The sequence below is a fragment of the Polyergus mexicanus genome, unplaced genomic scaffold (assembly GCF_030449975.1).
Source record: "Polyergus mexicanus isolate NDT 795.1 unplaced genomic scaffold, iyPolMexi1.0 SCAF_22, whole genome shotgun sequence".
Classification (NCBI taxonomy): domain Eukaryota; kingdom Metazoa; phylum Arthropoda; class Insecta; order Hymenoptera; family Formicidae; genus Polyergus; species Polyergus mexicanus.
Window position 1 is genome coordinate 2,202,731 of NW_027223342.1, and position 13,947 is coordinate 2,216,677.

The window sequence follows — 13,947 nt, forward strand, 5'->3', positions numbered from 1 at the left end:
CTTTTAATAATATTATACACAATGAACAAATATGAATTAATTTAAATTCCTCAATTTATAACCTGAGAATTTTAAACTTATTATAATGTCTGAATTTATAAAACACAAATTGTGTGCAGCAGTGGTATCCCATGTCATCTCGCGTTTTCATCGCGAGGACATCGAAGCATGTACCGGTTTAATTATAGCCGCGCGATAATGCCAGAATTATATATATATATATATATATATTCCGATTTATCTTCTTATCGATCGTATTATTTCATCTACGATCCATCGAGAGCAGTCATTCTCGCGTATCTATTTGTTTCGAAGGATCGGTGATTTTCTTGCGAGAGGAGCGAGGAGGTGTGGTCGGCGTCCTTTTCTGTTCCGGGAGCCGGAGGTGCGGGTCGGCAGATTTTATCGCACAGGACATTCCTGTGCGCGGTACGACGTCCGTACGTCCGTCTCTCCATCTGTCCCTAACTCCGTTTTGTATTTCGCTTTCCGTAATATATATACGCGGTGCGTGCGCCGGCTGTCGGGGAGCGAGAGATCCTCTTATGATTATGCGAATTCACATATTTTTTTCCGATCAAAATCCGGCTAATATAATATTTATTACGCTACTTGATTAATAGTCTTCACTATAACTTTCATAATTTGCTGACATTGTTATGATTAATTATACATTTGCCAAATTATAAAATTATTTATTAATGCTATTTAGTGTTTTCCTAATTTAATAAATATTAAAATTGTAGGTAGAATCAGAATTTATTGTCGATAGATTTAAAAAAAATACTAGAACTAGGTTGCCTCCCAGTCTTACAACGCGACGGAATCTTTTGTGTAATTTTATCATATTGAACGAGTCGGGGTTTCTCTTCGAATACATTTTATTACATTGTCCGTTGAAAGCGATCGGACACAAAACAATACAGCGCATTTTGTGCCACGTCATTCGCCGCAACAACTTAATTCAAGTATCGAGACACTGTTCCCGTGGACGCAAGTATTTATCTTTATCTTGCAAAACACGTATATTAATTTAAAATTTAAAAAAAAAAAAATAAAAAAAAAAGATAAAAGTTTAGATGCAAGAAGAAAGATTTCAAAATATTATCTGGATAATGTCATTATCGTCTAAATAAAAATTATCAACGTCTTCGCGTAAACGTAGTTTCGACTATAAGTAACTACAAGTCGTAGACACGCGTTTATGGACACGTCGGAGACGTAACGAGTGTCGGTGGACGGACGTTGTCGAAACGGAGGCCGAAGTGGCGAGCGGAAAACGTAATAATCCCGGCGTCTGGTTGGGGTGATGATGATTACCGAGCACTCAGCTTCGCCCGGATTAATTTAACGGCGCCGTGCGTTGTCCTGTCACGCATGGTAGCAATTCTGAATGCGAGGAGTCTGAAGCGCCGTCGAGAGTTCGTTAGGTCTCTAGATCGCTTTCCGATTCGGGCCCCGATACCGAATGGACGATGAGTGAAAAAACCTTTGGCGTGTATACTATGCGATATCGCTATCACTACGAGGGGATATAGATGATCTGCACGAATCTGCTATGTAAAAATTAATTCTTTCTTATCTTACACGGGAGCTTAAGGCTTTCAAAATGTAATGCAATAGTCGTGCTTTTTTTTTTCAGAAATATATGTTAATTTTTTAACTACATATATATTTTCCTTTAACACATTTTCGTTATTTGCTAAGCTATCGGCTTCAATTTGCTCTTGAATTTAAGGCTCGAAATTATTTTACAAATATATTTTCACTATGATAAATGGATAAAAATTTTGTTATAGCAAAAAAAAAAAAAAATTATATTAGATCTCGGTTTTACTCGATTTCAAGTTTATCAACGTGATAAATAAAAAATCCAAAGATGAATCGCACTCTGTCGCATTGCTCACCAAGTGTTATTAATTCGGAAAGGCGAACGGATACAGACTGCTCCAATACTCACACGTATGCGGGATTTCTCTCCCGGTTTCTAGCATTCTCTTGGCGAAGCAACGGAGCGATAAGCGTCGTCGAAGCCGGGCGATAACGCGAAATCGCCAGGCGGTAAAGTACGTCGCGCGTTGAGCTACCTGGCTCAAACTTTTCCACCGTCATAAGAATTCCGCCCGCCTTCGTCGGGTGGCCCGGCGAAAGTTTTCGCCTAAATTCCCGCGGGTGCCGTGTGTGCGAGAGAGACGGGACGATGAGAGCGCGAGAAGAAAGGAGGAGGTAGGAGAAACGTCGCTACGTTTTGCCATCCCGTCATCCCCGTTTTCCTCTGTAAGGAACCGTTGCTACTAACACATTCCCGACAACACAGATGCCGTGGTACACGGGTAATGCTTCCATTGCGCGGGATTCGAATGAGAAATATCGAATAATGAAATTTAGATTAAACAGAGTGTCGGAAAATATGTATGCGAGCGCCATTGAAAGAGGAACAGCGATATAATTTTTATTTTTATAATTTTTTTGTTGTAACTTATAAAGTCCGTCTTTTCACATTTTTTCTTTCAGCATCTTATTCCGCGTTTTTTCGCTGATGTTGAAATTCTAATCATATTTTACTTTTTGTAGTAAAAACACTTCCGTTTATAAATAAATAAATAATTGAATACTTTGTAAGGGTATTAATCGACGGGAATCAGGAAAGGCCGTTAATTCTCAAATGCGTATTTTTGTAGCGGGCGATTTATTCGTCTTGTCTTGTCGAAGGCTCGGGACTGACTGTCTCGTCGCGTCGCGTCGCCCTTCCTTCACCTCGCCTATTTACATTTTCAAATCTATCTCGCTTTGTCCTTACAACTTTGAAATTGGAAAAGGTCTTTAGAGGTCTTTTTCTTTGTAAAGAGGAAGCGAGAAAACTAATTTTAAGATTATAAGATTAAAATAAAAATAAATTATTGATTCAAGATTGATTCTTTATATATTCCTTATCTATATATCTCTGATTGTGAAAAAAAAAACCAACATTATAATTTTAATAGCAACGCTGATTGAAAATCGCAATCAATTAAACTTATATATGAAAATATATTTCTCCGCTCCAATATATCATGTGTTTCTAAAACAAGTTTCTATATAAAAAAAATCGATACTTTGTGGGTTAAAAGCGAGCAAACCAATAAAAAAATACTACGTGCATTTAATAGAAATTCATAATCAGCATCTTGCAATTAATTGATTGTTTAATACGCTTTATTCTCGAATTATATTAATGCGAATCGTGCTCCTATAATTCAGCGATACATTTCGCGCACAGACGATGATCTCAAGACAATTTGCGTCTGCCTGTTCGCATTATGCTACTAATCAATTTTTATTGCAAATTTCTGAGGAGGATGTCGCGGTCCCTTTCGAAAATTAATAATTCCCAAAAGCTAATCTCGCGGCAGGGAACGAAATTTCCGAGCGAGATTCCTGCAGACACGTTTCCCGCCTCATTCCCACCTTTCGAGATCGCGCGAATCGGTATGCGTGAACGTGTAGTACACATGTACAGCGAACTTAGTCGATGTGTGCGCAAATGTGCGTGCTCTCGCGGCATTCACGTGAGAGAACTCCCTGGAGAAATAACCGAGTTGTATGTAATGCACGTCGAGGCGTTGTAAGGGGGTGTAAAGGCGGTCCCCGCTACGGTCCTGGTGGGGAAAAGAAAGAAAGTGAGACGCAAAAGAAGAGGGAGAAGAAAAAGAAGTAGAAGGGAGAGTGCCGGTCTATCGCCTTGCAGGTGCGAAATACGCGTCGCTTCGTTCCGCTCACCTCTCTCCCCCCCCCCCTCCCCCCTCTCAACCACCCTTACAATCCCTGCTATGACGTATATTTATTATTTTATTAACACTGGAGGCGCAGAAGTTATGAAATTGTAAAGGCTTGAATGGAAGAAAAAAGGCGTGAAACATAAATGTTAATTCTCTAATAAGAGAAGCTATAAATACGCCTAATGATTTATTCTTTTCCAACGACGAAGAGGAGTTCGATGATAAATACGAATTATTATAAAGTCAATTATCATTTGGTTTCAAACAATTTTTAATATCGACATCTGCCTTTTATACTTGAGTTACAGAAGTTATATGTAATAAGTTATAACTAGTATACATACACGAATATAGCGAAAATACATATATTGTGTAAACTCTAAGTTTGTCAATGTTGTAAAAAAATATATATATATATATATAAATATAAAGTTAAAAGTTATTTTAATATAATATATAGAAAAGATTTATTATCAATTTAATTTTTTATATAACAGCAGATATGTATGTGTGTGTATATATATGTCAAATTTGACAGTTCTCAAGCACGTGTAGTTCGTCGGACAAGTAACGCTGCAACGGTGATGTTCTACACTGCGAAGAGAAATCGATTCTACCGCCAGTCGATAAACTCGACAGTCATGAACGGAGTTTATAAATCGGAGGATAAGCATCAATTTATTTATAAATTGATGACATTAATATAAAAATATATATATATAAAAAAAAAGATATTTAAAATATGCCATGTAAAATGCAAAAGAAATTTATGAAGCTAAACATAGAAAATATATTGACAATAAATTTTTGAATTAAGAATCGAAACACTACTTATTTTCATTTTCAATTATATTTCTGGGAATACATATACTTATATGCGTTTTGGAATTTTTTAAATTATTATTTTTTTTTTTAAACAAAGATTTTACAATCACACATTCACACACACACATACACACACAACTGAATGTTTAAAAACTCTCGAAATTGATTTCTGGCAGCGCAGATATCTGCAACATCTATAATCCGAGATAGGATCAACTCATAAAAAAAATCCATCAGTGAAAGCTCAGTGAAATCAGAAGGATTACAAATGGTTCGATTATAAAATATAATTGCAAAGATTCGAATGAAAAGGTTAAACAATACGATATATTGTTGGGGGCGACGACCCGGGTCGCATTTTAGATTCGACCGATCGACGACGCGGCTATATATATATATATATATATGTGTGTGTGTGTGTGTGTGTGTGTGTGTGTGTGTGTGTTTGTGTGTGTGTGAAACTTCCATAGTTTATTAAATAATAAGCGAGTTAAGCCGACGCGGCGTTGCCCGTAGAGGCGGACATTTAAAGTGCCTGTCCGTGTCCACGTCCGTTCGCGCTAATTACCATAGCCGACCACCGTGCATCATGCCGGTTGGACAGCGACGAATCTCGTCTGTGGATGAACGGATAAAATTAACCGCCCGTGATCATCGCCGCGATCGATATATATTCGTTCGCGCCCGCGCGACTGACACAATTTCCATACGACGACGCTGTCAATTAACGGACACTTACACCGCGAATTCGGCAAGACGTGCATCGCGATTTATCAGTTTTCGCTCATAATCGCACGTTTTCATTTGTTAGAAACTACTTTTAGAAAAGTCAACAAGCCAAAATTTCTTTCTAAACATAATTTTTACGTTTGACAATTAGATTTGGGAGTATCCTTCCTTTTTATAAATCTAATTTTTCGATTAATTTTATATAGATAATCTTATTCTAAAAAAATTTGGCTCGAAGGAGCGGAGAGCGTATAATTATCAATAATATTTGATGTTAAAGCTTCAAAAGCTGTGTGTCCCGTGTGCGTGTGTTATGTAAAACGTGCAATCTCTAATTAAGCTTTGGTGGGGGAAAAGTCATTTTGGTCTTTTATGAAGAATATTGTCTTGTTGATTAAATCGGCTTGCGATTAAATTGTGACTTTATTAGAATCTTGTAATTGTGGTTGCGTTAATTATACAATCGTGAAACGAAACTTCTTCTTGCGAAGTGCTCATCGCTTATTCCGACTTTTTAAGGATGCCGGACCGAAGATAGGCTGTGCTCCTGTCGAATAATAGATGACGGACTCCGGAGCTTTCTCGGATTCTAAAGACGAATGCGGGTTAAATTTTCAACGTGTCAACTGAGGTTGTTACGACCCCAAGATTGGCGATTCAACCAGGATGTTCGATGGGAGTTGGATGAATCTCGTGAAACGCGAGAAATATTATAATATTCATCTACATCGCGAGTCTTGTCGCTCCGAAATTTCATATGATTGAAAAGAAAATTCTCCATTGACCGATGAAAAATTAATTACTCTAATTGACTAATTGCAATTTAAACGCATACAGTCCCATTAATCGATTCGTTATGTGTAATTCATTTACTCGTGAATTATTAATTATTTATCTCATTTCGAACTTTCAATAATTGATCAGCTAACGAAACGCAGTAAAATCGCAATTATTTGTTTGGTTGACGTTATTAAAATAATACCGAGCTTAATTTGAGTAATGTTGATTATCTAATATACGTTATGAAGACGTCATAGAATTGCCATTTATAACGTACACACAAACGCATAAATATCTACTAAACGTATAAATATTATTTGCTGATAAAAATTGTCAATATGTAATAACTTTTTTCTCCAATATCATCACTTAGTATTTACTTTCTCATTTATTTCTATCGAAAGCTTTCTACGAAAGCTCGCTGTCCAAATTTTACTCATGATTATTTATCATATATATACTTCACAAAATTGTTAAAAAAATTTACATTAAAATAATCTGATAGCATAAATAAAACGGGACGTTTTATTTAAGATGAACCGAGATACTCGATATCCTAACGACTCGCGCGATAGTCCGAGCTTAATCCGTTTTCGAGCCGATTCTGTCCCGCTGGAGATAAACATCTGAAATGAATTCGGGAGCTCCTCCCGGAGGGGCGGTGGCCCTCCGGCGACCAAGAGGGTAGTAGTAGAGATGGCTGAATTAAGAGCACGCAGAAAAGAAGGGAGGTAGCCTCGGCAGCGGAGCCCAAACGGAGAGAAACGAGTCGAACGCCCGTAATGCGAGGCGCTTAAAGTTGCAATGGGTCTCCAGGGTATAAGGGGATGGGAGGGGGTTTACGGGGAGGAAGGTGGTGCGGGATGAGCGGCAGTAGGATCGAGTGAGTGACTGACTGACTGGAACCGAAAAGAGATGCGACCTGCCTAAGAGATTGGGATCTCTGCGAATCCGAGAATGCCCGCCGGGACGGAGTATCCGAACTTGTCCACGACGGCCTTTTACCGATGTTGGGCGACTGCGTTTTCTCTCTCTCTCTCTCTCTCTCTCTCTTTCCCTTGATCTTCTATGTCGTGATAAGCAGCCCCCAGAAGTACGGCCGCGAAGGGTTGAAACGACTTGGTTTTAATTCAAGACGATCCCGCGTGAGTTTTGACTTTGGAAGATTATCTTCTTTGAGAAGCGACTTTATTGCTCCTTATCCATTGGGCTTTCAATCCTTCGCGTATTTGTATCGAGACAAAAGCATTTATGATAGATAATTTTGTACGCCTGTACATTTCAATATCGATAAATATATTTAGATTGCACAGAGAAAAAAATGTTCTTTCCGTAATTATTTACAAGAATTAAATTAAATTAAGACAAGTTAAATTATCATACAAATTGATATTGAATAAAAAACGAAATATTCTTTTATGCCATTTTCTGAAACACGTTCAGCCAATTGTATCTGAATCTTAGCGGATTCCACTGTCCCTAGTAAAGTACCGTTTTCATTTCAGATGTAGTAGAAGACAAGAGGCAAGAGAGAGAGAGAGAGAGAGAGAGAGAGAGAGAGAGAGAGAAAGCGCGAGACTAGTAAGCTAGCTTGAAGGGTTAATTAAGTGTTTGCTCGTCCGACAAGCTCGGCTTGCGCATTTCTAAGTACAAACTACCACACTGTCACAACTGTACGAACGGTAACGTCTGATAACCGCCATTAAATCTGGTCCTTTCATATGGCGTACAATAGCGCGCATGCTACATATTCCCTTTGTGTGCCGCGCGAACTTATCCCGATTTAAACCCTCGATGCAGGATAAAGCGCCGTGAAGGGAAAAAAAAAGGAACGCACGGTCGTAGCAATTTGCAAAAATTACTCTGTAGATGCTTACGTCTAATTTGCCATTATAACCTTGGATGATTCGCAAAAATTAATGTAATATTTATCGCATGCGGCAAAAGATACGTAAAAGTCACGCGAAACGCTTCGTAAAAAGGATTTATGGTTTCGATTAATCTCTCATAATCGAATCAATCTAATCATTATATAAATTGAATTAAAAAGATATAAGTAATTATCAATCAATTTAATTTTTCACATTTTCTAAGTTCGCAGAACAGTGCTGATTTTTATCGCTCAAACATTTCGAGAAGACTCCACGAATCCTTTTATCAATGCATTTTTACAACCGAGGAATTTTATCGGACGAAGCAAGAGATCACTCGAATCCTTCGGCGAAATGAACGCCGATGCGTTGTAAAACACACACTAGATAACATATACATATACATATATATATATAAAGAGAGAGAGAGAGAGAGAGAGAGAGAGAGAGAGAGAGAGAGAGAGAAATAGATAGATAAATAGATAGATACGGAGAGAACGAGAGAGAGAGAGAGAGAGAGAGAGAGGTGTAGTGACCAAGCCCTTTGGTGAACGTATCGCAGGACGGAAACTGGCACTAAAGGGACACATTTACGTCTTCCCAGGAGTGCGTTAGCTAGCTGGCTAGCCGTCGGCCAAGCTTGTCGACTGACCGACCCAACCTCCCTCTTGCCCACCCCTTCTCGCCGAACCCGACGTCGACCAGGGTCGGTCAACTTTACCAGTTCGTCTCAAACTCAAGCCCGATCCCTCTGTTAGTCCGCGCTAATCGAATCACCATGTATATAAGCGTATGTCGAATTCACAGAAACTCCGTTAACCATTATGAAAGCGGTAATCCCCCAATTATTGCGCGGTCATCGGGGAGCACGGCGGCTGGGTGGGCCGGACGTCGAGGAGTCTCGTGAATTTCCGGCGAAGGAACGGTCGTCGTTTTCGCGACATTTTCTGACAAATCGCACGGTTTTTGACGATATTAGCCTGGACGAGAAAGGGGTGTCCGTCTATTTTCGGTAAACGAAAAATATAAAACGCGCGATAAATAACCCTTGTACTGTATACATATTTTCTATACGAAATATATATAAATCGTCATACGATTAAAATACTTGATTTTATGGCTATTATTAATAGAATTTGACATATTAAAAGAGAATAACGAATTATTTTTACATTTCACAATTATTCTATCATCCCGCGAATTTTAATTTATTAGAAAAAATTTATCTTTTAATTTTTTTTTTTTTTTTTTTTTTCTTTCAAAAATGATAAAGCATATTAGTAATTGTTCTAACATATTTTACAATCAATAAATTCAACAAAAAGATCTCATTTCGTATTGCGTGCCTGTCCAACACAGATTCATCTCTACTGGAGAACTGAGGATTAGTCTTTATGTGCTCTATAGAGCCAAGGAGAGATTAGTCAACTTAAGTCGGCTCAATCCGTCCGTCCCTTACCAAAGCTTTGGCTGTTACAAGGTAATCGAGTTACAGGAAGCATATGTCGAATGCATGAGATCCATTGTATTCGTGACTCGTGCACCGAGAAGGTAGCTGAAAGCGCTATCTATTCGCTACTGAGCTGCGAGGAAATTCTATCTTATTATAATATCTACGTTTTGCATTAGCAATATAAATATATAATATAAATAATTATGAAATATTAAGATGCAGATTCGATCATTATACTACTCCCAGAAAAAAATTGAGAGAAAATTAAAAATTAATTTTTCTAAATAAAAAAAGAAAAAAAAATATTTGATATTACTGTCGCATGGAAACTTTCAATTTTGTTTAAAATATTCGCGAATTTAAAATTGCGTGCATCGAAAACGATCCGACCTAAGCGTATCGATATTATTTCAAGATAATTCTTGAGTATAAAAGCGATGGTTTTTTCGAGATCGATTCTATTTTGTATTTATCCCTTCGACGTTGTAGCGGAAATCTCCGTTACGCTGTTCGAAACATCGTAATTCAAAGTTTCTTGTATAAAGTCTCCTTAAATCCTTTGGTCTCGAATCTACCATCGTTCGAAAACTTTATCCTCGATGTTTCTGCCAGTCAAAACGAGCAATCTTAAATGGCAAGGGTAGCGACCCCTTTTTATCGTACGATAGGGTGCCTGTTAGGATTTACGGATGACTGAGGATTGCCCTTATATAATTTAGGCGACCCTAAACGCGGTCAATTATTGTAAAACGAAAAGATAATTGAACTTGGGAATTACAAATGTGGTAAGAGCCAAATTACAAGAATTACGCAGCGATTGGTATTATGTACGATCCATTAGCCACTTGACACGAACAAATTCGATACGAATAAACATGACTCACCGCTGTCGAGGCTGTTCTGATTCTCTAAATCAGGACCTTGAACGGAAGTTGGCCTGCCATCTTGCAAGTAATCTAAAAAAGAAAATACATCGCGATTAATATGTCGTACGGTAACATCTAGAATTATTTTTCACGATAATCTATTTAATTAGTGTACAAATTATATCATAAATATTATACGCATTACGATATCGCGCAAATGCCTTGATATTTATTTCGAAAAACTATAATGTTTTTTTTTTTTTTTTAATTAAACTTTGACGTATCCCTGATAGAAAAACTCACACACGTTCAGGAATGAAGCCTCATATCTGATAAGGAGTGTTTTAGATCAGTCTCGCTCGTCCCGGTGCCAAGCCTGGCGCCCAGATCAACGCACAACCCGCTCTCCGGATAGGATCCTTAATAGGGATTCCGCATTGAAATTTCATGGGATTTCGGGCGATCGTGCGGAACGAGCTCGGAGAGATACGCCGCCGCGCGGGCGGCCTATGCCTGCGCCGCAGATGATGCCGTTCGCGCGGACGCGAATAATACGGGAAAGGGTGGAAAAGAGCGGCGCGGCGGTGATCCCGCGGGAGCCATACCCCGGTGATATTGGCTCCCACAGCCCATTCCTGCGCATAGGAGACCGAGCCGCCTTGGACCAATGTATAAACACACACACACACACACACACACACACACACACGCGCGCGCACGCGCGCGTATATAACATGCGAGAAAGACCGGCCAAAATTCAAATTTCCCACCGGAATACGCGCGACTTTAAGCACAACTTGCGGGAAACAACCGCGGCGACCAAAGCGTGCCCGGCTCCTCGCATCGATAATCGAACTTTACGTCGTCCGCATTGATACGACGAAAAAAAAATTAAAAAAAAAAAGAGATTACGCCGTACGTCTTCGATATCGCGACGAGGGTTGCGATGTCGATCGATATTATTCATCGTCCCGCTTACTTTTGCGTATGGAGAAATTGTTTTGATTAAATGACACGACGCGGTACCTAAGACGTATGACAAATTACTCGTGGGAAAATGAAACGAATTCTATGGAGAGGTTGCCCTATGTCGAACAAACCTATTGATGATTAAAAAAAAAAAAAAAAAAAAAAAAAAAAAAGTTTTCTTGAAATCTTTATTTTTCAAAAACGTGTTATTGCCTTTTTCTGATTATTCGAATAAATAGTAATTAAAATCAAGATCATGCTAATGGAGGAAAATATATGTAGATAGTAGAAGAAGACAATCATATACATCTTCTCTTATCACTGAGGGACAAAATTGCAGTGGCGTCACGATCGGTACGACGCAATGCCGTCAACAATTAAATCTCCTAAAGACGCTCGCGATCCTTATTTAATTTCTTCCTCATGTTGTAAGCGGCACCGCGCGAATAACTCACTGATAAGACGTTGCGCCAAGAACCACGGCGGAATAAAACGTTAAGACCGTGGCACTCAAGCTGCTGGAATTATCATCGCTCGTAAGTCACGGCGCGAACATTGCAGGCTCTGCAACTTGCGGCGCTTCGGGGACGAGATAACTCGTATAAATAACCCGGAAGTCCGCGGTGCACAATAGTCCTTTTTTTTTTTTTTACGAGTATGACTTTTGGGAGTTCCAAGGCTGCGCACGCTTGGGACGGCGCGTTGGTAATCAGTTCGTCGTTGTTACTGAAACGCACACCGAACAAACCGCGGAAACAAAAAACAAAAAAAAAAAACCGCCTACATTCACTTCTAGGCGCGCAATCGGCCGAATTTTTGCGGCGTCCTGGATTTTTTGAGCGTCGAATATTTAATTGGCGCCGCGAATATCGCGCTGGGAGACCGCCGCGGCTCTCCTCGTTCGCAAAATCGTTTCGATATCGCCGTTATCCGATACCTAAATCGAACCATTACGCTCGACATTCCGTGCGGCCAGAATGTCATCGAGCGTGTCATACGCGTGCGTTGCGGATGTAAAATCGTAATATTCTTGTATCGTGTTGCCCGACGCGTTTCGGCGGACGCGCCGCGTCTACAACAGAACGCGACGAATAAATTTGCCAATTAAAAAACGAATTGGCCGCGCAGCGAAGCAGCCCACAACGCGCGGCGAAATATAAAATAAAAATTTCAAATAGGATATAAATTTCTTTTTTTTTTTTCCCCGGAAAAACAAACTCTCGCTCTTATATAACGAAGTGGAATGCAGGAAATTGGGAAAAAAATACGGAGATTTCTTCGCGTGAAATAATCATTATTGTTCTTTTTTTTAGAGAGGGAGGGAGAGAGAGAGAGAGAGAGAGAAAAAGAACGAAAATACGAAAATATGTATAACTCGCGTAACACGCTAATTTCTAGTCGTCACGTATTTATTATTTCATTATCCTTGGATGCAAAATTAATTCCGCTGTTTCTACGTTTAAAGCAACGTATGCACTTTTGCGTTTTTTCGCGAGCTTCTATTGTAATAGAAAAGTATATTATGATACGCCAACATTACGCGGTAACGAAAATCCCTTAACTGGGGATAACAGTCCCTTCACGTGATTCTTTTTTTCCAAGGATGATAATTTAATTCGCGAAAAAATTGCGACCGCAATTCTTACACGATTTATACGACGATACGTTAAATGCATCCTCGCCTGCACCCGGTCAGATATTACACGTAAATACTAGGAATCGATACTAGGCATCGCGACACCCAGCATCATTTTTCACGTGGCCGTAGCTATCGTCATTGTACGTATATACGCGGTGTACATACGTATATATACGTATGTATATGAATTTTGGGAATTCGACGGGGCGGCGAGCGAAGCTGTTGGGAACCGGTTTTGGTTTTGTATTAGCATGTAACTCCGGCAGGAGTTGAAGTTGCGATGGCTTGTGGGTGGTCGGGCGGCGGCAGGGAGGGTAATTACCTCCTTGGGGAGCGCCCTCTCCACGGCGTATAGCCCGGTATAGCCCCAGCACGGGTACAGAGGCTTCCCACTGCTCCCAGTGGTCCCGCGGGATCGGGCCAGTGGCTCTCACAGTTGCGGTTCTCATTCCGCCGGAATTGGAATTCCGCTTCGAGAAACGACGACGGTAAAGATGCTCCCACGATACTCCGCTATCGAACGTACTTTACATAGCTATTATCTATACGGTAAAGATACTTTGTATCTCGACGGCATTATATAATATATTTGACATTTATTTATATTTATCCGAGCAATGCACGAATCTTGAGACTGTGCCCTCCGAGAAAGGATATTTATAAAAAATTATATTTTTTGCCATTTTCCGTGTTTTGTGATTTCCTAACGCGTACTAGATTAGGGAAAGGAAAATAAAGGCACGCGCAACGGAAAAATAATTTTTAGATTACACGCGTCGTCGCTTTATCATTAACGTCGCGCTATCGTTTTACGTAATTTAAATCGAGTCCCACAAGGCGTCGTAATGACAGCCCAATTAAGCGCCGTCGACCCCTAGATTGGGAGAGCAGTAGCGTCACGTGACAATACAAATTATTATGGTAAGCTTACCCTATAATTTATATTTGCCTCATTAACGAGATATGCTTAATTCTATCATTGCGTGAACCGTATGCCTTATACAATATTATATATACGTACTATAATTTTCCTTATTAAAATCTTTGACGATAATCT

At 39.5% G+C, this 13,947-nt stretch overlaps 1 protein-coding gene across 4 annotated transcripts in view; it reads right to left on the reverse strand.

The window, feature by feature from the left end:
• The window catches only part of L (zinc finger protein Lobe), an 86,717-nt gene that overhangs the window by 41,930 nt on the left and 30,840 nt on the right, over positions 1-13,947 (reverse strand). For all 4 annotated transcript variants that reach the window (XM_070312337.1, XM_070312336.1, XM_070312335.1 and 1 more), the window contains one exon: positions 10,301-10,372. In XM_070312337.1, coding sequence (XP_070168438.1) covers positions 10,301-10,372 — 72 coding nt within the window. The remainder of the gene's footprint in view (positions 1-10,300; positions 10,373-13,947) is intronic.